Source organism: Sapajus apella, unplaced genomic scaffold (assembly GCF_009761245.1).
Source record: "Sapajus apella isolate SASKATOON/1434 unplaced genomic scaffold, GSC_monkey_1.0 scaffold76, whole genome shotgun sequence".
NCBI lineage: Eukaryota > Metazoa > Chordata > Mammalia > Primates > Cebidae > Sapajus > Sapajus apella.
In genome coordinates, this window is record NW_022437016.1 from 7,549,339 (window position 1) to 7,574,852 (window position 25,514).

General features: G+C 40.6%; 2 protein-coding genes across 9 annotated transcripts in view; one reads left to right on the forward strand and one right to left on the reverse strand.

The window, feature by feature from the left end:
• Nucleotides 1–1,159: 1,159 nt before the first annotated feature.
• RBM18 (RNA binding motif protein 18) lies at nucleotides 1,160–25,236 on the reverse strand. 5 transcript variants are annotated; one of them, XM_032251532.1, is made up of 8 exons: nucleotides 25,097–25,186; nucleotides 23,438–23,518; nucleotides 22,291–22,411; nucleotides 21,500–21,628; nucleotides 12,251–12,377; nucleotides 8,257–8,343; nucleotides 6,018–6,103; nucleotides 1,160–3,167 (listed from the first exon to the last, which is right to left on the reverse strand). In XM_032251532.1, the coding sequence occupies exons 4-8, from the start codon at nucleotides 21,610–21,612 to the stop codon at nucleotides 3,008–3,010; spliced, it is 573 nt and encodes a 190-aa protein (XP_032107423.1). In that variant the 5' UTR covers nucleotides 21,613–21,628; nucleotides 22,291–22,411; nucleotides 23,438–23,518; nucleotides 25,097–25,186; the 3' UTR covers nucleotides 1,160–3,007. The 5 variants fall into 5 exon arrangements, with proteins under 5 accessions (XP_032107423.1, XP_032107425.1, XP_032107424.1 ...); XM_032251534.1 differs by lacking the exon at nucleotides 22,291–22,411; XM_032251533.1 differs by lacking the exon at nucleotides 23,438–23,518 and having other exon boundaries at nucleotides 25,097–25,177.
• Nucleotides 25,103–25,514, forward strand: part of MRRF (mitochondrial ribosome recycling factor) — a 63,680-nt gene continuing 63,268 nt past the window's right edge. For 3 of the 4 annotated variants that reach the window (XM_032251526.1, XM_032251530.1, XM_032251528.1), the window contains exon 1: nucleotides 25,235–25,319. Coding sequence is in view for 1 of the 4 variants with exons in the window: in XM_032251527.1 (XP_032107418.1) it covers nucleotides 25,127–25,319 (193 nt within the window). In the remaining 3 variants the exon portion in view is untranslated. Of the gene's footprint in view, nucleotides 25,320–25,514 lie in introns of all 4 variants that reach the window. The other variant, XM_032251527.1, reaches the window with a different exon arrangement.

Here is a 25,514-nt window from a genome sequence, read left to right on the forward strand (position 1 = left end):
TCCAGGGAAGAGATCATGGTGGCTTTAACAAAAATGGTGGTCGTGTTGGAGGTGGTGAGATGGCTGGGATCAAGATGCATTTGGAAGGTGAGAGTGGACAGGATTTGTTGAAGGACTAGATAGGAGCTGGAGAGAAAAAGGAAAAACAAGGATAAACATGCTGAGACTAAATCACATTTTAGGAATAAATGATTACATATAGGAAATGTCTGACATTTAATTTATAAGGCAAGAATTACTCCTGTTCTTTTATATAGTAGTATAAAAGAATCACAAATATATTTGTTGATTCAGAAATTGTACATATCTTAATAAACAAGAGGGAGCTGCAGAATACCTGGTTCCACACAACTTGTGCTACTGAGTTTTGACATGCTTTGTTTTTGTTTGAAATGGAGTCTCACTTTGTCACCCAGGCTGGAGTGCAGTGGCACAATCTCAGCTCAATGCAACCTCTGCCTCCTGGGTTCAAGTGATTCTTGTGCCTCAGCCGACACACTTTGAAAAACCTTTGCTCATGTGATACTCCTCCCCAATGTTGAGATACCAATTATAGAAAATCAGCTGGTTAGAATTACATTTTGCATTCGATAAAATAGGAATTGAGATAAAGAAAATAATTCATACCCCTCTCCTCAATATTTCCTTCACTTCTTCACTCTTGTATATAAACCAAAATTATAAGTAACATAATTTTAGCAGACTGAAAGAATTAACCAGTAAACCAAACAATAATTTTACTTAAAGTACAGAGAACCTTATAACAAAGAGTTGAACAAGTTAACACCTGAAATTTAAAAACCTTTCATCAGACTGCTTTCAGCATATTTATGATACATATATTTATTCCTTTGAAATCTCTACGAGAGACTAAACATGGTACAATACTTGCAGAGATTTCCATTAACAACTTCTTTTCAAATAGTGACAGTTGCAATGGAAACAGCTGGCCTCTCTTCTCATCTCTAACAGCAGAGGTAGGCAGGCATAAAGGGTAAAGAGAGTTGCCTCTGAGTTTGACTTTCTAGCCAGAGCCCTCTGCAGAGAAGGCACTTAGAAGCAGCACCCCACCTGGACATGCCAGCCCAAGTCCTGAGTGTAAACGAGCCTGCCAGAGAACTGCAGTCTATGCCAGTAAATGAATGAGAGAAAATATAACCACATATACACTGTTTTACATTTATTCACACAGAGGGATAAGAGTCAGTACAAATAATAAACATTGCTTTAAATACACATAAATAGCTCTGGTTTCTAAAGGAAACAACTCTATATATAATTCTAAGTTTTTTCTAAGTTCCTATTAAAAATAGAAGACTATTTTGCATTATGTAAGTCCTACTCCACCATAACCCTTTGAAGACTTATGGATGAAATGGTGAATTCTATACTCCAAGAAGTCACCAGAAAAATGGGAGATAATGCTCCTACCTATCCCCCAAATAGGAGAAGAGTTACTTGTATCATAGACAGACACAGCTAATAAAGTATTTGATATCTAGAGATATTTAAAAAGAGTAACCTTGGGAAAAGTAATAAGCACTTCATCGAACCAGTTTTATGAATTCTAAAACCTCCCTCTACTGAAGTTTTGATTCAAATGTTTTAAATTCATTTACCCTCATGGAAAGATGTTAAGTTCCTATAATGAAAGCTTCCTTTTGCTAACAACGATAGTGATACACAGTATGTAATCACCAAGGGCACCTGGAGTAACTAAGTGATACATACCTGGTAAAGAAGCAAATGTGCTGCCCAATTAAACAGTACGTCAAACTTGGCACCAAAATGACCAAAATGTGAAGAAATATCTCCCCAAATCTGTTGGTTGACTTATCTTTCTCTATTGTTATATTTAGAATGCTTACAGTGACAAAAGTATCCAGAGGCAAGTATGTTCTCCAAGTGAAGAATCATTTTGAAGTCATGTAGTCTTTTAAAACTACCTATCACACAAGTCACTACAGTCTTGGTGCCACAGCAGTGTCTGCTCCATTGACTTTCGGTGCCCGCTGCATGTCCCCTTCTTGTCCTGCACGAGATAATGCAATCTCTTCCACTTAGACCCCTACACAATTATTAGAAAATTGTATGTTTGATAGTGACCAATATAGCAATGTTTAGGTTTTCAAAAAAATTTTGCTTCTATTTAGACTGACCATGATACAATTCCAAACAGAACATTTTCATGCTATAAAAACAATCCCATGCAATAAATGCAATTTTAAAAGTCCCATAATAGCAACATTTGGTATTATAGAAGGCATTGTTATTTAGATTTGAAAAAAAATGATTGCTATAGAATACAAGTTCAATTTCCAAATAGAATGTCTGTTGTGGTATAAAATGTTAAATTTGATTCTAGTTTTGTCAACGCAAACACTTTTAAGATATACACCATGTTTTCCTAATTGGGATTTTGAAACAATGAGCATAATTCTTAAACAGATTACTACAACATTCGTTCAAAGAATCAGCTCCCTTTTGCCAAGAACTTTCTCTTTTTCAGTTGAGTTGGAGGGATTTCCATAGCAAATTCTGGAACAACAGTTCTGAACATGATTTAAAAATCTGTCTCTCACTTCCCTCCCTGTCTCTTATTTTTTCTTTATGTTGTAAAGACACATGAGCATAGAAAAATGCTTTTTAGTAGACGTTAATATATTTAGTTTCCTGATTTAAATAATAACATTTTATGTATTTGCCGTTTGCTCTGGGACACTATAGAATGTTTCTGGAGTTACAAACCCAAACAAACCAGCCAATTAGAGCATCCCAGGGTTCAAATCACAATTTGGGATACAATCCTATTTATTCTGGATGATGCTCAATTCCATACATAGTTCAGGGAAGAAACATCCATAAGAACATCCAAAAACATTGTTACCAAACGCTAACATGTGATTGTGCTCTGTTGAATAGTACCATTCACATCTACAAAGTACAAAGGCAGACGATTTTAGGTGTGGAAACCAATTTGCTTTTGCTGCTACAGAATTCGCCACCATCATCTTCGAGATTTCCACGCTGTTCTAGAATATGGAGTAGTCCTTTTTTTATCCGGTGGTTTAAAGTAGGAATAAACAGGTGCTGCTGGATACTCTGCATCAGGATTTTCTGCCATCATTTTCAGTTTTGCTTCAATGGCTTTTATCTTTGCAGTGACACTGGAAAAATGATAGCAGAGGATCAGAGTGGACCTAGGTACACTTAGAAAATACCTGTAGAGTTCATCTCCCTGAGCCTTTTGGGAATATTAGAGAAGCAACAAGATACTAAATTACAAACATTTAAACATTTCATATAAAAGCCAGAAATAACTAATACTCTCATTCTAAGAAAGAGATCAAGTCTGAGCCATCTATTAAATTTTTAACACGAGCCTAGGCATTGTTAGGAGTACTTCATATAGTTTTACATTTAATCCTCAGATGTAGACACTGTTCAGCACCTTAGTACTTGGCAGAGAGGAGGCACTAAAAATAATTCTTGTAGAACTGAAAACAACATTATAAGATATGTCATATTCTTTATTTTGCAGATAACAGGCATAGAAAGGTTCATTTGCCCAACGTTACACAGCGAGAAAGTGACAGAGCAGAGATTTGAATACAAACTGATTCAAAAAGCCCAGGTTTCACCTGAATCACTGAATAAAAATGGAAAAAAGAAAACATTCTGCAAATCCTATTCAGTCTCTTCTTACTGATGAAGGTGTGTTAATAAAGGCTACCATTTACAAAGTACTTACAATGAGCCAGGCACAGTGTCCAGCACTTTACTTACATTATTTTTTTTTGTTTGAGACAGGGTCTTGTTCTGCCAAGACTGGAGTGTGGTGGTGCCTTCATAGCTTACTAAAGCCTTGAACTCCTGAGCTCAAGCTACCCTACTGCCTCAGCCTCCTGAGTAGTAGGAATACAGGCACACACCACCACATCCAGCTGATTTTTAAAATTTGTTTTTGTAGAGATGGAATCTCGCTATGTTGTACAGGCTGGTCTTGAACTCCTGGTTTCAAGTGATCCTCTTGCCTCAGCCTCCCCAAATGCTGGAATTACAGGCATGAGCCACTACACTCGACCTACTTATAAGGTTTGTAATCCTTGCAATAGCTCTACATGGGTTATCATTCATGATTTATAGATGCAGAAACAAATGCAGAGGTAGTGATATGACCAAGGTTCACACAGCTAACAAATTGCAGAGTGAGGATTCAACTCATAATCAAAGCCCTTGTTTTTTCTTCTCTACCAGGTTAAGAGCAAAATAGTCCTATATTACACAGGAAGGGTGAGGAGATGCTAGAGAAGTGAGGAAATTTGCTTTTGATTGAGGTCATTGCTATTCCTGGACCAGAATGCAAAGCACTCAGGCAGCAGGTAGTTTTTGGCCTGTGGCTACCTTCCTTTTCCATTCTTGATGCTGTTAATGGTCTATATAGCCAGTGAGAGAAACTTGGAAGGAGTGTATACATGGCCTTTTGGAGATCCTCAAAAGGTATACATGGGCAAGAAATTTAAAAACTAAGTTACAATAAAAAGAACACTAAGTATTACTGAGATGCATTCTGGCCCCTCTTCCATTAATGGCACAGCCAGTCACTGATTTTGTACAAGTCACAGGGAAGCAAACTTCTCTCATTAGGCATAATGTTAATAGAGAGATATAAGCTGAGGTCCTCTGGATAAAAAAACAGATGGAAAACCTTAGGCTATCTTGTAAACAAGTGGCATACACAAATCATAAGAAACTTGTTTGTTGTAATATGAAGACCATCAAGCATAAATGCAGTCATCTCTTTCCAATAGGAGTTAGATTTATGAAAACCTTCATGGAAATCAATCTATGATCAAGGAGTTCAAATCTTATGGGAAAAATAACAAAGTGGATATACGCTCCCAGTGATCTACACAAGTCACTTAATTCCCTGGAGCACACACACACACAAAATATCATAATATTAAACTTAAATGAGTAACTATAAAATTAATTTAAATGTACCAATTTATCATTCCTGAAAATGTTCAGGACTACCTTCCCTTGCAGTTGAATGAGATGCTTGTAAATCTGTTTTGTTTGGTGCAGATAATACACACGAAAGGCATTTAACCCTCTGCTTGGTGCTCTGCCCTAATAAGCATCACTTTCCCGACTTTAGAATTGTTGGCTTCTGACCCTTACGTATCACTATGCTCCTTCACATATTTTCTTCCCCAGCCCCAGAATAGGCTTTAGAACTGCAGTCCTGAATTTACGGCCTGGCGCTTCTTTGACGTAGTAACTAAAAGACTGAATTTTGAAGTCTAATAGACCTGGCTTTGAATGCTGACTCTGTTACTTGCCACCTGTGTGATCTCAGCCATAAGTAAATGACATACTGCACAGAAGTGTTTAGCATAGTGCCTGCTTCCTAGTAAGCTCAATAAATCCTGGCTGTTGTTATTGTTATTGCTAAAATTTCTCCCTAGGCTACAATGCAAAACAAAACGAGAAACAAACCAACCTTCTACTTCTGCCCAACCCTTAGTTCTCCTGTTTTAAACTCCAAAGAAATAACTAACAATTTGTACAAAAACTGTTACGGCCACCGCAATAGTACACAGAATCAAACATCTGCAAACTAAAATTCTATATAAGGGAACTTAAGACTGGGGAGAAATTAGTATATAATGACAAATGCCAAAGAGACCCAAGGCCTTATTAAAATGCTTGTTTTTAGAGTAATGACTGATCTGTCTTTGTATCCTCAGTGCCAAGCACAAGGCTTGGTGTGTAGTAGCTACACCCAGTTTTTTTTTATGAGGGAACGAACTCTGTAAACGAGGAGTACATGATCTTAGGTGGATAGAAGGAGAGGAAATGTATACATTCTGGAAATTAACTGAACATCTCTCTCAATAGGTCAAGTTAATAAATTCTAAGAGTCTGAAGACTCACTATTTTATGAAGACATGGTATGATGCAATGGCTGAAGCTCCTGAATTACTGTGTCTTTCTATAGTATACCATCTTACCTTAGGTTAGATTGAGTAGGCTCAGTGCTTGAGGATGGCTCGAGACTGATTGGAAGAATCTTATCATTCTTGTTATGATCGTATCTCTGAAAATGAGAAACAGAGAAATTACTTCATTTGGGCAGAAACCTGCCCTTTACTGTAGTGCATGGGTTCAGAAACTAATACCATCAGTGTATCATCAGCTTACTTCTAGACAATTTTAGGACCACTTTACATTTAGAATTAATGAAACACTTCACATAGTTTTGGCCTAAAAGCTGTAAGTTTAGAAAAAGAAGCTTCCATCTAGCCATCAGTTTCTCCTTATTCAGTAGGAAAAAAATGTCAACTTTCAATTTCCCAGAGGGTACAAACACACAGGACGGTTGCCTTCTTATATTCTTGTTTTAACTGCCACATATCACCTTTTACAATATTTATTTCATTAAAAATACTTTAAAGTGGCCAAGCATGGTGGCTTGCGCCTATAATCCCACCACTTTGGGAGGCCAAGGTGGGCTGGCTGCTTGAGCTCAGGAGTTCGAGACTAGCCTGCGGAACATGCAAAAACCCTGTCTCTGTTTAAAAACAAACAACAAACAAAAATTAGCTGGACGGGCAAGCTGGCACATGCCTGTAGTCCCAACAACTCAGGAGGCTGAGGGGAGAGGACTGCTTGAGCCTAGGAGGCAGAGGTTGCAGTGAACCAAGATCTTGCCACTGCACTCCAGCCTGGGTGACAGAGCCAGACCCTATCACGAAAAACAAAAAAACTTTAAATTTTGCAAAGTACCCACACCAAGCATGATATTTAACTCTTAACAGTCCTGAGTGGAGAATAAAAGTAGTAATAACTTTCAGTTGTTGATACAAACAACATTCTACAGAAAAGTAGTAATTTAATTTGATGTCAGATAATTACATAATTCTTTTTTTTTTTAATTTTAAATTTTATCAGAAAAAATAAAGACGGGGCTTCCCTATGTTGCACAGGCTGGTCTTGAACTCCTGGGCTGAAGCAATCCTCCTGCCTCAGCCTCCCAAAGTGCTGGGATTACAAGCATGAGCCTCCATGCCTAGCCAGATAATTACATACTTCTTGTAAAAAGTAAATATAATATTGAAGAGCAATCAAGAGCTTCTGGTCAAAAAAGATTTATAGGAGAAGAGAACTGTGAAGCACAAAGATTTTCAAGTGGAAGACAGGAATGGAGGATGATGTCTCTTGCGTGCCTTTTCAGTGAGATGCAGAACGAGAAAACGGGTTTAGTAAATGAGACTTGATTTTTCCCTTGAGTGAAAAAGCATTTGGTAATTCTCCTTGTTGTTTCTATTTTTAAGGCAATGTGTCCTAGAAATTGAGAAGGCTCTGTGATTACCTGAAATACTCAGAAGGATCTAAAGTATCTGAACTTCGTTTTTCAGCTTGGGCATTGAGCTTAAATGTCTGTTTAGTCCCTGTGACTCTTTACAGGGAAGTTTGTAGACAGTTTCTGATCAAAAACCATGTTTACAGCTAAGGACTTCAGCTCCAACTCAAAACTGTCACAGATCTTTGTGCAGGCAGGTTTGTCAAGTCCCACTGCAGAAGGAGGCAGATCAACTCTTGGGACTGCTCCAGTCAACACACTTTACCACCTCTGTGCCAGCTGGAACAGAATGCCATTTGTTTTGTTTTTTTTTTTTACTGGCTGAAGCTTTTCTAGTGTATTCTCCCAAGAGTCTAATTACAGAATGAACAGGGCAGCCTGCTACTTCTCAGGACTTAGACACAATGCAGGCACTGCAAAGTCCCACGAACCCACACCCTAGTAACTCTCAAGATTTCTGTAGTAAGGAGATGCCAGTGCTTTAAGCACTCATAGAAACTACCCATTTCTCAAGCATTTGGAATAAACAAATTCAAACTCTCAACAGAGTCAGAGGCTGGGAAGAGTCTAATAATGCCTACAGCAACTGATTTTAAAAACAAATATATTTTTTTTCTGCCAAAGAACAACCCTCCACCAAAAAAAATGACAGAGGTCTGAGCATACACATTAGCCACATGAGAAACTCAATCAGAACCAGGATCTGTGGGCATGTGGAGAGAAATTACCAAGGAACTTAATCCCTCCTGAGATGTTTCTCAAAAGAAAAATCTGGCAACACGCACGGTAAATACAAGTAGGAGACCGAAGTATGGCTGTTTCAGGTGTGAGGAGGTTGGGATATAAACGGGTAATGGACAACTGTCTTTCTAGCCTCCCAGACATACCTTTACTTGAGCATGTGCCCATCGCACCACCAGCTTCTTGGACAGGGCCAGCTTGCCATTGAGACACTGGATGGCTTGTTCTGCTTCCTGTCCAGGAAAGGGACAAATGTTAGTTAAAAATTGAAGTGCTTGGCTAGCTGTATGTATTCTCACAGGGCCTCACTAGGTTTGATGGCTGAGTTTCTAACCAAATTGTTTTTGGTAAATAACTGGCAAGGGTTTACAATTTTAAAAGGCAGAATTTTAAAAAGGGCATGAGTTTTTTAAAGTCAGTCAGACAAAAATTCAAATCCTGGTCTGTCATTTGCTGGCAGTAGGATATTTGGCAGGTCGCTTAAGTGTCGCTAGCTTTGTTGCCTGTAAAATATGAATAAATAATGGATAATTTTTTAATGGATAATATAGATACTTATTCATCAGTGGTTGTAAGGACTCAAAGAATGTATGCAAAGCATGGAGCATATGATATACACTTAATATATGTTAGTAATAGTGCTGTTCCTATTAGGTGACACCCATATTCACACTTCTGTTAGTTAGGTAGCACCTCCTATGTCAAGAAACTGTACTCCCCACAAGGGTCCCGGAACCATAACCTGGACTAGGGTGTATGTACTCCCTGGATTCATAGTGAGGAGAAACTGCTTCAAAGAGCATGGGAGGAAACTAAGCCGGAAAAAGCAGGAGTGACTCAAAGAGACTGTGAGCAAGGTATCTGTGTGAGTCAATGTACGCACCTGGTTTTCAGAATCAAAAGTTCCTTGACCCTTTCCCCATCAGACACAGGAGTAACAAGGTTGAAAGGAATTCCTGAAGCTGGCTAACAGTCACTCTAGGTCATTTCCAGGAAATCTGGCTGTACTTTCCATCCTGCCGAACCTTCTTTGCCCCATTTGTATCCATGAGGCATTTGGCCAAGTGTAACCCATGTTTAGTGAGGGTGAAGAAGCCCTTAAGGAACAGAGGAGAAATAGGATGTCCCAGGGAGCAGGGAGAGCCTATAGAAGCCAGTAGGCATTCTAGTTTGGTTTTACTGGTGATTCGCTAGTTCCTCCAGAACCTACCAGTATGACATTTAACAAATATTTACTGAGTTCTAACTGTGTGTCAGGCACTGGATATTCACCAGCCATCCTCATCCCACTACAGCACACAGAGCTAGAATGACAGGTAAAAGACATTTTATTCTTTTAAGCTTCTCTTGGTGAATAAGAACTTATAGGGCACTCTGTTAGTTCCAAAGTAGCAGCAGTAATAAATTGCTCGCAGGGAAATTGTATTTTTTAATGTTTTTAAAAATAATTTCCTACCTGTATACATTATTTCAAATTTCATGTATTCAAAAATATTATTAAATGCCAACTAGGTTTTCTTATACTTTCATCTATTCTCCCAACTTCCTGTAAGGTAAGAAGAATATGTATTCTTAATCTCCATTCTTAGATGGAAAATCGAGGCCAAAAGAGGTTAAAAGACTTGCTCAAAGTTAATAAATAAAAGAGCCAGAAATAAAAACTAGGCTTTGTATTTTAATCCAGTGTTTTTAAACCAACATCTGTGTTCAACATGACCACTGGATTTAGTTGTCTGCAACAATTCCCAGGCCGGGTACAGTGGCTCACACCTGTAATTTCAGCACTTTGAGAGGCCGAAGTGGGCAAACTGCTTGAGCCCAGGAGTTTGATCAACCTGGCAACACGGCGAACTCCAGCCTCCACAAAAATATACAAAAATTAGCCAGTGGGTAGTGTGTGCTTGTGGTCCCAGCTACTTAAGAGGCTGAGATGGGAGGACTGCTTGAGTCCAGGAAGCGGAAGCTGCACTAAGCTGTGATCGTGCCACTATACTCCAGTCTAGACGACAGAGAGAGACCCTGTCTCAAAAAAAAAAAAAAAAAAAAAAAAAAAGAATTCTCACCGCACTTTATCATTAAGAAAGAATAAAGTATTTAAAAATGCTGGTCAGGTGTGGTGGCTCATACTTGGAATCCCAGCACTTTGGGAGGCTGAGACAGGCAGATTGTTTGAGCCCAAGAGTTTGAGGCCAGCCCGGGCAACATGGTGAAACATCATTGCTACAAAAAAATGCAAAAATTAGCCAGGCATGCTGGCATGTGCCTATAGTCCCAGCTACTGTGGAGGGTGAGGTGGGAGGATCACTTGAACCTAGAGGTCAAGGCTGCAGTGGGTCATGACTGTGTCACTGCACTCCAGCCTGGGTAACAGCGCAAGACCTTCTTTCAAAAAAGAAAAAAGAATGCTAATTCTATAGTGCATTATTTCACTTCCCTCAAAATACTTGAACAATTACTTACTGGCTATCATATTTACAAAAATTAGAGGAAATAAAAAATAGCACTGGCAAGGACAAATGACACTATCATAGTCTCAGAACATACTGATACATCATTGCTTGAAGGCAATTTGGCAGTTGTATTAAGAAAAACTATGCATGGACTTTGATGATGCCATTCCATCTCCACAAATGTGGCAAATATACATAATTAGAACTGTAAAAATACTCTTGTGATATTTATACTAGTGAATCAACCCAAATACCAGCAAAACAACCCAAATAGCTAACAAATGGGGACTAGTCAAATATCATATATTCACATTACGTAGTCATCAAAAATGATTAGTTTTTAAATGCAGTCTAAGTCACATACAATAAAATGCCCAAATCTCAGATACAAATCAATGATTTTATACACACACACACACACACACACACACACACACACAGACACCAGTGAAGCCACAATATCAGGATACGGAATGTTATCTTGATGTGATTAAATGGTAGAAAAATTTTAGTATACTTTGAGTGATAAACATGATAATGATTCTGTGTGTTAAACACTGTATATGTGTTTATGTGTGTGTGAATGTGAAGAGACCAAAAAAGACTGAAAAGACATATGACTAAATATTAACAGTGATTATTTCTGGGTATTGGATCAAGTGATTTACATTTTCTTTCCCAGTTATCTATATTTTCATCTATAATATTCACACATTACTTTTAGAATAAGAAAAACACTCATACAAATTATTATCATTACTATTATCATTAAGAGATGGAGTCATGCTCTGTCGCCCAGGCTGGATGGAGTATAGTGGTGTGATCACAGCTCACTGTAGCCTTGAATTCCTGGGCTCAAGCAATCCTCTTTTCCTCAGCCTCCTAAGTAGCTAGGACTACAGGTGAGCCATCGCACCTGATTAAAAAAATTTTTTTTTAGAGACAAGGTCTTACTATGTTGCCCAGGCTGGTCTCAAACTCCTGGGCTCAAGCAATCTCCCCATCTCAGCCTCCTGAGTAGCTGCGATTACAGGTGTGCGCCAGGCCTAAATTATTAACATAACGATAACTATGCAATGTTCTTATATATGACAAATACAATTATAGAGTACCATGCAGCATCTCTACATTTAGTAATAATCAAATTCAATTCCTTTATCAATGCACTTCCACTTCAAGGACTAAATTTTATTACAAGGAGGTCCATGTATATACCATGGTTGAAGGTGAATGCTCTCTTCTACATATATTAAAATTTATATGCATTTGTTCTGAGACCTTGAGAAGAAATAACAAAAGAGTCTTTGTGGGTGTCTCATCACAGATAGGTTTCTGTACCACTGGGCAAAACTACTGAAAGCAAAGAAGGCTTTGTCCGTTGGCCAGCCAGTAAAGGAACAAACAAAAGAGAATAGGGAGGGAGATGTCCATTGCTCAATGTGGGCAACCTAATGCATTTGGTCAAAAATGTAGGTCAGTCTTAAACCTTGGCCAAGGGAGGGTAAATTGTGAAAGTTATTCATTTGTTTATTGGAGGACGACGTCTTTTAGGACTCAGTGTAAGGCACACTGATGAATCAGACATAGCTCCTGCCTATAGGGAACTTCTATTCTAGTAGGCAAGAGAGATGCACAGATAATTATGACAGAGCTTGATAAATACTATGAAAGGGAAAGAAAGCTCAATTACCTGCTTAGTTTCAAAGTTAACAAAACAGTAGCCTCGAGGCTGTCCCTCCAAAGCGCCTGACTTGTGGAAGAGGAAGTCAAACTGCTTTACCTTGCCAAACTTCTGGAGGAGTTTGAGGAGGTGGTATCTGCAGAGAAAGAAGAGCCCATGAGCATGCTCCGGGAATTCTTTTGGCCACTCAGCCTCAAGTGTGAGATAAAAGCAGGAGATAATATACCCAAGGGATAAAATCTCTCACCCCAGCCCCCTGCCTTCCTCCAAACTGCTATGTTAGTTTATTTGGCAGACAGAGTTGTTTGCCTCTATTTGGAATGGGAACTAGAATTGTCATGGCTATGCATCTGTCCAACACAAAAATACCAAACAAAAACCCCACACCTTACAAACAGCTGTCTGGCCTACAAGCACTATTTGTTTTTCTTTTGGAGAAAAGCTCAAAAATAGTGTTGATTTGTTTATTTTTAATTCCTTGGCAATGAAATGGCATTTGTGAATAACTGTAACTCCATCAGAAATACACATCCACCCTTCAAAAGCCAAAGCCTACCCTATCTCAAAAATAAAGTAATGAACATATATGCATTCATGCAAACAAACAAAAAATAGCCCTGGAAGATCTTCCTATTCGATTATGTAGTTCATTCTTAGACACACATTGTGCTTGTGAGAAACTCTGCCATTAATCAAATCACAGCTAGTGATACTTCCATAGCACTTGTGAGTTTCAATCACTGATGTGACTGAACATTAGGACAAAGTGGAATCACTATGTGACTGAGGCCAGTTTCACAAAGGGCAGGGGAACCTGGCCAGTCCAATAAATCATTCAGCTATGGGTAACTAACCCATAGCTAACTAACCCAGCTATGGGTAACTAACCAAACTCAGTTGCCTTAACACAGTTTATACTCTAGGGTACAGTGAAGTAAAGAATACAGATGGTCAAGGAAGAAATTTATTCCTGACAGGATGTTCACTCCAAGCTATTGCTTGCCACTCTGCCCCTCATCCTCTTCTTAAATTTCTTACTCGGTTTCCATAGAGCTTTTAAGTTATTCAAACAGATGTGGCCTTAACAGGTTGCTGTGGCCAATCTCAATTCCGACTTCCTGTCATCTGATGTGGGGGTGAGACAAACCAACAGCTCTCCCGTTTCCTTTCCCTTTGGCCTTCCTCCTGGCATCCTCCGTGCTATTCAAATGGAGTCAAGGCTTTCTCTAAACAATGCTGTCCCTGTGATACTAAAAAGGTATCAGCCCACATGCTAAATCTGTTATTACTGGGAAGTCTACCCCACAGGGAGTCAGTAAAGTTTCGTTATAGCCACATTTATATTCACATTGTTTTCTAAGAGAAACTCATCAAAATTTTATTCTTGAGTAAGACTCTCCTTTGGGAGGCAGAAAGATATGAAATGGACCATACACTATACTAAATTTGATACTAATGCACATCAACAAGCAAGTCCATTATCCTGGATCGAGTGTCTGACACAGTGGAACAAGAAAGACATAATACAGGTTTAGTACTGGGACAAATGCAAGGATCCCAAGGCATATTGTGGATATTACTTTGGTTTATTTTGAAAGGTAAAACAACCATGATCTCCTACTTTCTAACTTCCCAACTCCCATCAGGACACCTCAACCACTAGAGAGAATGTAGGAAGTGACTTCAGGGGAAAGGAAGACACCTTAAGTGCAAATTTGTGGTTTTACTTGACTTTTTGAATAGGCTTACTGCAAGGGTGAGTCTTTCACACATACAGATGGGCTAGAAGAGTCTCCCCCAGCGTCCTTAATTCACAGCTGCATCTTCCAATTACTAAACCCATTCAAATCTTAACACCGTGCCAGTTGCCACAGAATGGGGAGTCAAACCTATTCTTAAAAAAAAAAAAGGCTGGGTGCAGTGGCTTACGCCTGTAATCCCAACACTTTGGAGGCTGAGGTGGGCAGATCACGAGGTCAAGAGATCAAGACCATCCTGGCCAACATGGTGAAACCCCAGAAGGCTGTGGCAGGGGAATCGCTTGAACCTGGGAGGTGGAGGTTGCAGTGAGCCGAGATCACACCACTGCACTCCAGCTTGGCAACAGAGCAAGACTCCATCTCAAAAAAAAAAAAAAAAAAAAAAAAAAAATCTAGGCCAGGCGCAGTGGATCATGCCTATCATCTCAGCCCTTTGGGAGGCCAAGGCTGGCGGATTGCCTGAGGTCAGGAGTTCGAGACCAGCCTACCTAACATGATGAAAACCTGCCTCTACTAAAAATACAAAAAAATTAGCTGGGCATGGTGAAATACACCTGTAGTCCCAGCTACTTGGGAGGCTGAGGCTGGAGAATCACTTAAACCCGGGGGGCAGAGGCTGCAGTGAGCCAAGATGGCGCCACTGCACTCTAGCCTGGGTGACAGAGCAAGACTTAAAGAAAAAAAATCTAAGGCTACTGTGGGCCAGTCATCTTTCATTAGCTCCGTTCTGCTTAATAGCAGGAAGGTAAGACGATTGGTATTTCCTAAGAAATGAATTTTAATTTACTCAGAAAAAAAACACAGCAACAAAAGATTACTCTTTGTAAAGCTAACAAACACAATCTGCCCAAGAAGTGCGACCTTAAGATTCCAGGAACATCTGCTTAGGTCTGTGTCTTTCAACTTCTCCAGGATTTCTTTTCTTGTTTGATAATTTCTTAAAATTATCGGAACACCGAAACAAAAGGAATGAAATGTTTACTATTTTGCTTCCTGGAGATGGGGACTGCAAGCTCTGATAGTGAAAAAAGCCTGAAGGATCTTGCTTTCACATCTGCAAGCACTTTTATCTGCTGCTGAAGTGCGGAGAGCACACTACTCAGCAGAGGCTTGCTTCTCTTAACGAAATGTGCGCCCTGCAGCCTTCAGGAGCCAGAAAATTAGCACACCAGTCCCACACATATATCTGCAATTTAATCAGTGTTTTCTGTAATTGGTTTTTAAGACAGCTTTTCTGCCTAATGGCACAGAAGTAATTAATCTATACAAATGTTAAAATAGGTATCTACAATGTGTCTAGAGCCAAGCAGGCATATGGACTACGCAGATGAATAAAACTAGGTTCCTGCCTTCAAGGGCCTCACATTCTAGTTGAGGGGGAGAAATGTAGCAAACATTTACAAAACAACGTGACGCTTGTACACAGAGGTATAAATAGGAGTGCACAGAATGAGGACCAATGGCGCAGGGACGGTGGTGGTGAAGGAAAGCTTCATGAAAGGAGTGATATCTGACTGAGTTGTGTCCGTGTGAGTGAGTACTAACCAATGTGCAAAGACATAAAGGTGAAAAAAGGTCTCATCCATTGGACTAGAGTGAGGGTAGCCAGTGAGATGGGGCTGAAAGGTAGGAAGAGAACAGGCTGTAAAGGATGTCATGGGTTGAGGGAATTTTAATTTCACGTTGTAAGCAATTGGAAGCCCATGAAATGACATTTAAGATTATTTTTAGGGCACAATTTGTTGTAGAGAAAATTTTCTTTATAAACATATATAGAAATTACGAGATGGGTCTTTTATGTTTTGTGCAACACACATTATTAAATGGCCTTACTGTGTTTCCAAATTAAGTAACCGAACAGTGAAGGCTGCTTCATGCAAACCAAAACATAAAGAGATTATGGACAATGAAGGAGACATAAGGAATGGGCTAAGAGAGAAACAGCTTTCTTCAGCGGTGAACACATTGCTCTCGCATGCTCATGAATTTATTTTCCCTTGCATTCTAGTTTGTGTAGTTTATCCCTGAAAGTCTTTATCTGAAGGACATTTCTACCTGGATGGCTTTCCAATGCTTCTAAGTTTATCTAACATACCCCAAACTGAATTCCTCCCTACCACAAACTGATGAGCTTTTCAGCTATCCCTCTGGACAGGGGACATGATCTTTTTACATTCCTTAGGCAAGAAACATCAGGATCACCTCAACCTTCCACTCCACTTCAATCACTTTCTTCATCTCTCAGACTCACCCATCAGTTTCCAAGTTCAGTCTCTATCTAGGTGATAACTGATGGCAAGACTGGTTCATGGCAATCTCTTTCAGCTAATCTTCATCTTCAGTTTCTGCCCTTCCAATTCATCCTACATACTGATGTAAAATTTCTCTATTAACACATCATTGGCTAGCCTGGGCAATACAGTGAGAGCTCGCAAAAAAATTAGCTAAGTGTGGTGGCACATGCCTATACTTCCAGCGACTTGGGAGGCTGAGGTGGGAGGATTGCGTGAGCCTGGGAGGTGGAGGTTGCAGTGCTAAGATTGAGCCACTGCACCGCAGCCTGAGCAACAGAGTGAGACTATGTCTCAAAAACAAAACAAAACAACAACAATAACAACAACAAATCCACAACATTTTCATGATATCAGTCTCCTGATAAACACCCAGAATGAGTCTCTTTTTCATGTAATTCAGACTTGTCTCAATGAATTTTAACGATTCTGTCTTAACCTGAGAATATTCTATCTATTCAGCCACTATTTTCATTCCCATCCGGTATTCAACCTTTGCTTAAGTCAAAAAGATCTTCTTGATTTTCTACTTACACATAACAATCTTTCTTATTCCTACTTACAGACCTTTATTTATGATTTTCCCACCACTCAGAATGCTCCTTCTATTAGCATTCCTACTGACTTGGTTCTCTTTCACACTTGTATATGGTAATACAGTGGCTACAAATTGGGCATTTTACACAGCACATCTAATATTTGAAAAAGAAAGTCAGTATTAGCCCTTTTAGAAAAAAAACCATAGTGTAGAAAACAGGTAATGTCTAAGATCAGTTAACTTTCAGTTTCTTTGTGGATGACACTAATAATGATATTCAGAGGTATTGCTTACCCTTAAAGTTAGATTGGGTCTCACAACAATGAAAAAGAAATCTTTACATTTTGAGATTTAGAATAGAATATATTAGTTTATGACTATTCAATAATTAGAATATTTGTGCAAAGAACACTAAATTAGGCAGTGGGAAACTATCATTAATACTTCAGTATACTGAGCCAACTCACTTCACTCTTCATTTCCTATATAATAGGGAAAATAGTATCTGTTCCATTTACCTCACAAAGTTTTAAGGGGTTATGTAAGAGAGACTCATACAATATTAGAGCTAGAAGTAATGCTCAGATCATTTAGTTGAACATTCTCATTTTGTTAAGTAAGAAATTGTTACATATAATATAGTTGACAGGAATCAGAACATAGTGAAAAGAACATAGGTTTGGAATCTGCGACTTCCATGAACAAGAATGCATCATTACTCCCTCAAATCCTAACCTCCAAGATGTATTTAGACATATAAATATTTCTGGCACCTAACATAGCCCTAAAATGGTATTACAACCACAGAGTGAACACAAACAAACAAGAAGAGCAACATTAGAGTGCTAGACAGTCAGGAACGCATATTCTGCCGGGAGGAGGCTGATAGACATCCTGGTGTAACTTGAGCAGGACTGATTAATAACCAACAGGCACACACACATAGAATGACTAGAAATAATTACAGAATAAACTAAAACACTGGGTGTAAAAGCGTTGTTTTTTTTTTTTAAATTGCCACTGTTTTACGTTTACTATCATTCATGACAGTAAGTTTAGAATGTCTTCTAACAAGAGGTAAAAGAATATTTGAATGAGCGAGGTATTCAAATCAGTTTAGAAAAGAGATCAGGCAGGGGTGGTGGGAAGTAGGGTTACATATAGGAAAGAGAGAAGTAAGGAGGGTCTGTTGAAGCGGGAACTGGTAGGAACTGGAAGCAATTTATGGATACAAAGTAGGTTTAAACAGGAAAACTGGAGGATGCTCGGCAAATTTCTGTTAAAGAGTCATTAGAAGTTTAGAGGTTTGGATTCAACTAATACTTTTTGAGACTGCACTACAAGACGGGTACCATATAGTCACCTAAGTTACATATGTAATTTTATAGTTCATCCAGACTCACCATTACATGCCCTGAGAGAAACATGATCCAGAAGTTTTTGTATTTCAAGAATGTGGAAGGAAATCATCTATTTCTACAAGATAAGATTTACTTTACTAAAATGTCAGGTGCCTTTGCCATAATTAAGTAAATTAAATCAGGTAATACTAAACATTTCATGTTAACCATAAGCTATGATTGTAGTTATCTCTTTATTTTTTTTTTCCAGACAGAGTCTAGCTGTCACCCAGGCTGGAGTGCAGTGGTATGATCTTGGCTCACTGCAACCTCTGCCCCTGGGTTCAAGCGATTCTCTTGCCTCAGCCTCCTGAGTAGCTGGGAGTACAGGTATACATCACCACACTCAGCTAATTTTTGTATTTTTTAGTAGAGATGGGGTTACACCATGTTGGCTGGGATGGTCTCGATCCCCTGACCTCATGATCCACTCGTCTCAGCCTCCCAAAGTGTTGGGATCAGGCATGAGCCACTGCGCCAGGCAGTAGTTATAGCTTTAAAAATAAATTTATTATAATTTAATAAACCAATCTGTTTGACAGATGAAATGTTTTAAAGTAAAGAATCTATAGGATGGCCAGGCATAGTGGCTTATTCCTGTAATCCCAACACTTTGGAAGGCTGAGGCAGGAGGATAGTTTGAGCCCAGGAGTTCAAGGCCAGCCTGGGAAACATACTGAGACCCCTGTCTCTACACAACAAAAACACAAACAACAAACTAGCCAGGTATGGTGGCAAGCACCTGTAGTCCCAGTTACCCAGGAGTTCCAGGCTGCCGTGAGCTATGACTGCACCACTGCACTCCAGTCTGGTGACAGAGCTGTCAAAAAAAAAAAAAAAGAAAAAGAATCTATAGAAAAAAATAAAATAAAAATGGTCTTTGGTGATACAGAAGTGGAGAAGCCAGCCACAAGGAAAGCCCAGCACTTCCAGCCAGCATGCTCTGATCTACAGTTTATTATTTGATGTCTACCTCTAGCCTGATGTAAAAAGAGCAGAGATATCAGTGGGAAAGTTCGAATTCAATGTTCCTGCCAATGTTCTAATGAAAAAAACATTCACACACTTCAACTTATGACATAAACTGAGGTGGCAAATGCCCATTTGAACCTTCCTGTCAGGCAGCAGGACACAATTAGAACAAAAGTCTCATTACAGAGAAGTGCGGCCAACACAACCAACATTGTTTCCACACTTTAGATTTCCATTTAGACAGGCAGAGGTGGGAATGGAAACCACTATGAGCATCCCTTCATAGCTTGGGTTTTGGATGATGGAAAAAACTTCCCTGATGAAGACACATTAATTGAGAGGTTAGACAGATTCATATACTCACCCTCAAAAACCATGAATCATAAAAGAGAACCAAAATAAACGCAATCTACTCCAGGGTCCCTGTGACCAAGATAACACAGTGTGGGCAACACATCTTAAATACAGTCATAATTTCTACAGGGGCCCAAATATATTTACATTTGGCTGTTATGAGCTTGAGCAGGTTTAAGGGACTTTCTGTTATAATCCTGATTTATGTTTAGATCCTTTTTTTCTCTTTCCTAATCCTAACTCTCATATATACCTGTCCCATCCCACACTCAAAGAAGCAGGTTTCCTTCTCTCCTCCCTACATCTTTTTTTTTTTTTTTTTTTGGAGACAGGGTCTCCCTCTGTCGCCCAGGCTGGAGTGCCGTGGTGCAGTCTCCGAGTACTGCAACCTCTGCCTCCCGGGTTCAAGTGATTCTTGCGTCTCAGTCTCCCAAGTAGCTGGGACTATAGGCACACACCACCATGCCCGGCTAATTTTTTCATTTTTAGTAGAGATGGGGTTTTACTACGTTGGCCAGATTGGTCTCCAACTCCTGACCTCAAGTGATGTGCCCGCCTTGTCCTCCCAAAGTGCTAGGATTACAGATATCAGCCACTATTCCTGGCCTCCACTCGTCTTTAACACTATTCCGAAGGGAGTCACTCATGTGACTGATGATATACTCAAAACATGCTTTCGGCCTGGCACAGTGGCTCAAGCCTGTAATCCCAGCACTTTAGGAAGCCAAGATCAGCCTGGTCAACATGGTGAAACCCCGTATCTACTAAAAATACAAAAATTAGCCGTTATGGTAGTACATGCCTGTAGTCCCAGCTACTCGGGAGGCTGAGGCACGAGAATTGCTGAAGTCCAGCAGGTGGAGGTTGCAGTGAGCCCAGACCGCACCACTGCACTCCAGCCTGGGCGACAGACCAAGGCTCTGTCTCGAAAAACAAAAAGAAACAAAAAAACTTGTTTTCAGCATTGTTTCAGGCCAATCCACTCATTCTACTCTGCCACCAACCACCACCCTCCCCCTATCAAACAACTGGCAGAAGGGAAAAACCTCTCAATTTTCTCAGCTAAGAAATTCCTTTTCATCTCAATGGCTGTGATGTAAAAGAGCAGGGAGTCAGGGCAATTCAATTAATTTCCTGATCTTGGGCAAGGTACTTCTGTCTTTTGGGACTTGGTTTCCTCTACAGTAGCATAAAAAGCCTGGGTCCCATCAGAGGTTGTCAGGTGTGCTCCATGGAGCCCCAGAAGTTCTACAAAGCCTCAACAGGGATGGCCAAAGAAAGGCTAGTAGTTGACAAAAGATTTTGGCTCCATCTTTTCCCTTTTAGTCAGAGCAACTCTGGGCTCTTATTTTATATATAGCTTCATGATTACTTTTACCTAAAGACAGGGCTCTTCAGATTTAAGAAGTCTGAAAACTGCTTAGCACGGCACTTAAATCATTTAATGAATGAATGAAAACCAAAGGGACAGGGATGATTTCTAAGGTTCCTTATATCTCTGACCTTCTATAGTTCTATGGCTGCTTAATATGAATTACAGTCAAGTTGTACACCTCTGCCTGTTTGCAAAGGTACCAAGACTTCTGCATGTTCCTTAATTCTGGGTACAAATGTATGCCCAAGGCTGATTCTAGAGAATAATTCCCTAGAGCCACTAGGTACAAAGATTCAAATAGCTGGAAATGGGGGAACATCTTTAGCAGATAGGAAAAAATAGGTATATAGATTAAAGGATACCCAAGTCTGTGTCCCTGCAGTAGCAGAGTCCAAATGTAAGAAAAATGACAAAATAACAGGCTGACAACAACATCTTATCTCTTCAAAGACAAAATGTAAGTAACAGGGTCAAACTATATCCCACATCCCTTGAAAATTCTTCTTGACATCATCACGGTTAAACATCCCAATATTGTAAGTAAGGCACTAAGGTAATTTAGACTTACTCAGTAATTTTGGGGTCCAGGTTGCCAATCCATAATCGGTGTCCTTCCTGCAGAGAGCCCTCTGAAAGGATGGATGCATTCTCCAGGGGAAGAGTTTTGGTTTCTGCTTCCATCAATGTCTATGAAATACTAAAGTAAATGTGAACATTCAAGCAGGAGAGGAGTAACAATGTGTGAACACAAGACTTCAAATTCAACTTAGCAAACATTTATTCAAGGAGGGCATGCCCTCTGGGCAGTCCTTCAAAAGCCTCAGTTATTCCACAACCAGGGCCCCTGAACCAGTTCCCTTGGGATAACCCCTCTGGCAGCCAGAGCACACAAGCTGCCATTTAAGGTGAAAGGGGCGTGGTTCTGTGTAGAGAAACTAAAGTTTTCCTCCTCTGAAGCCAGACGCTGACTGGGCAGGAGGCCAAAGTCTCTATTACTACGTGATACCTCAGTTCAACAACTGTCACCCAAAATAAGCCCTGGAAACCACCAGGAAGAGTCTCAATGGCATTAAAAGGGATGGCTAGGGAAGAGCAGCATTCCATCCCTTTCCCTCTTGGAATAGGCAATACAGTAAAGGGAAGAGGCAATATAAGAAATCTGTGCATAGATACAACAGGGTTTGAAAGCAGGTTGTGTGACTTGATGAACTTTCTAGGTTTCAGTCTCCTCATTATCTAGAGAAATAATAGTGCTTATTTTATAGAGTTGTTGTGAAGATTAAAGACAGAAAAAAATCACTAAATACTGTATCTAACAACATATGTAATCAATAAATACGAGCTATTATCATGCTTAACTCTTTTGAGACAGACCAGGAAGAAGAGACTAATTTTCTCCTTAGTTATTCAAGTTCCAACATTTGGTAGCTGTGTAGCCCTGGTCAAGTTATTTAACCACTGGTGGCCTCAATTCCCTCATCTGTAAAATGGGGATAATGTCTCATGAAATTATGGTGCAGATTCACTGAGTTAATACATCTAAAGCATTTAGAACCGTGCATGGCACCTAGGAAGCATTCAACTAATATTAAATTATTACTAGTCTTAGTTCCCGAAATGTCCCATCTCACAGCCAAAGAGAAAAGATAATTATGATGGAGGCAGCAGTATAAAGAACAGAAAATTTGGTGTCAGACGACATTGTTTCAAATTGTGGCATTTCTTCTCTGCCCCCTCCCCCACAAGGAGTCTCACTCGGTTGCCCAGGCTGGAGGGGAGTGGCACGATCTCGGCTCACTACAACTTCCACTTCCCGGGTTCAAGCGATTCTTGTGCCTCAGTCTCCTGAGTAGCTGGGATTACAGGTGCATGCCACCATGCCCAGCTGATTTTTGTATTTTTTGTAGAGACAGGGTTTCACCATGTTGGCCAGGCTGGTCTTGAACTCCTGACCTCAAGTGGGATCACATCGGCCTCCCAAAGCGCTGGGATTACAGGTGCGAGCCAGCATGCCCAGCAAAAACTGTGGCATTTCCACTCAAAGTTATTTCTCTCTGAGCTTCAGTTTCCCCATCTTTAATAAATTTTGCCCTGTTTATAACTTAAGGCTTCGAGGACCCAAAATGAGATGACAGATGTAAAATAAAGCTTTAGGGGCTGGGAAGACAGCAGGCTGTGCCAGAGTTCAGATGACCCTGCTAGAAAACACATGTCCTATACCCAGAAGTATCTCAGAGGTCAGCACTACAGGAACTGTGGGGTCAGTAACAACAACTGCCATTACCTCTTAATCATCTCAGCACACCCTATAAAGTCTAGCACAGCAGTCCCTAAGTAATTGTTATTGAATACGTCTACCTACCCCCTGCACATGAGGGAATCTTTCTTCCTTTCCCCCTCACATCTTTAATCTGTTCAGCAATGTAAATCAAGCAACTAGGAACTGTTAAACTCTGGGCTGTGTACTGAAATACAGAAATGAATGAGCCACAGCTCTTGTTCTTACCTCATGGGAGGAAGGTGAAAGACAGAAATAGAATCCCAGGGGAGAACCATTTTGTCTTCTCTCTGCTTTCCTTTCCCCCTCCTTTTTACACAAATCAGTCATTCAAAAAATAAATTTACTGTTTCTATTTTCTAGGCCTTATCTAGTTACTGGAATCAGAGCAGTGAACAAGCAAGGTCCCTATCCTCTGGATACTTGTATTTGGAAGGGGAGCAGGACAAAACAAAAGTAAAATAAAGAAGATATAATTAGTGACACATGCCACAAACACAAGAAGGGTGACGTGAAGGGGGCTAGATGACTTTAGAGTGAGTGGAGGGAAAGTCTCTCTAAAGGAGATGACATTTGAGACTTGAATGATAAGACATTCTGATCTTCTCCTGTCTAAAATCAGCAATAATACCAATGGCTATTAATACTTATTGCCACAAAAAGGTACAATGTTTTACTGGTAAAAGTGCAGGATATGCGGGTCTGGATTCAAATCCTGACTTTTGCACCTAGTTACTGTGCCTTTCTCAAGTCACACAATCTTTTTCTTTCTTTTTTTTTTTTTTTTTTTTTTGAGACAGATTCTTACTCTGTCACCCAGGCTGGAGAGCAGTGGCACAATCCCCACTCACTGCAACCTGTGCCTCCCAGGTTCAAGCAATTCTGCCTCAGCCTCCCTAGTAGCTGGGATTACAGGCGCATGCCACCACGCCCAGCTAACTTTTGTATTTTTAGTAGAGACAGGGTTTCACCATGTTGGCCAGGCTGGTCTTGAACTCCTGACCTCGTGATCCACCCACCTTAGCCTCCCAAAGTGCTGGGATTACAGGTGTGAACCACTGCGCCCGGCTCACACGATCCTCCTGCATCCTCTCGACAGAAAAGCTTTTCTTAACACAGCCCCTTGTTAGTCTATATCATAGCCACCTTTCCACCTTTTTCCTCCTACCTAATGCGAATTCAACGTATTACTTAGTGTTTTCTCTTCTGTTTTCTTCACTAGAACAGGACAGGATCTTGCCTATCTTGATCATGGTTCTATTCCTAACACTTAAGTACAGTGCCTGGCTCACGGTTGGTACTCAATATTTACTAAATGAAGCAAGCCACTTCTTCATTTTCCAACTGAAAAAAGAACCTCAGTTTCTTTTTCCTTCCTAAAATGGGTACAACTATCCCTGTCTCACGAGGTCATTGTGAGTCTTAAATGAGACAGTTTTGATGACAGCTCAGTATATGGCTTCTTGAGAAACGGTAAAGGGTAACAAAGATCAAGACGGCATGGGACTATCAAAATGCTTTGCGTTTGCAATAGCAACAATCCTTTAGATTACCAGAGTTCACAAAACGCGGTTACATTTATCCTTCCAGCTGAGCTGCAACAACCCTGGAAGCCAGAAATAGTCGTCTGGGGAAAGTACAATCCAGAGAAGAAGAGACATTTGATCCTAAAAGCTAGTGGTGGGGTCAAGCCTGGAACCCTGGCTCCCCGATTTCTGGCTGCCAATTCCCACATGCGAGGGGTCATTACTCGATTGTTATTTCCGGGCCAGCGGCAGGACAATCCGGGGCGGGGCCAGAGATGCCGTCCTGCGAAGGCGGCCTCCTGTTAAGACCTCCTTGAGGACCCATCGCCGAAGTGCAGGGACACCTCCCGGCCGGACTCACCTCGTGGCCTCGGCGTGGTGCCCTCAGCTCATGCCCCGAAACCAGGTCCCCACTCCGCGGTCACACGGACCTCTGGACGCGTCCGCCTCAATGCCGCCAGCTGCCAGGCCGCCCGTGACGCTTTACGTCTGCGCCACCGCCTCGCCCCGTGACGTCACGACGCCCGCGCCGCTGCGGTCGCCGCCGTCGCACGAGTCTTTCCTAGTAACCTGGGCGATAGCTGGTGAGTGTCCTTAACAGGGCCTCGAGGCGCGCGTGTGGTCTGGGTGCCAGAGACCCTTACTCAGGGACCTCTGGGGGATCTCAGGGGACCAGACTACCGTCCCTGACCTGTTCGAGCCCAGCTTGACCTTTAAGGCTGGGGGCGGGGCCTGTGGCATCTTAGCGAGTCTCATGGGTTGGGGGCGAGGCTCATTTT

Excerpts from the sequence above, each read along its gene's own strand:
- RBM18 (XM_032251531.1), bottom strand. The coding sequence starts at position 21,612 with ATGGAAGCAGAAACCAAAACTCTTCCCCTGGAGAATGCATCCATCCTT. Across the intron at positions 8,344-12,250 it reads TTAACTTTGAAACTAAGCAG|GAAGCAGAACAAGCCATCCA; the intron begins GTAATTGAGCTT and ends TTTCCTGGACAG. Across the intron at positions 6,104-8,256 it reads GGGCACATGCTCAAGTAAAG|AGATACGATCATAACAAGAA; the intron begins GTATGTCTGGGA and ends TCTCATTTTCAG.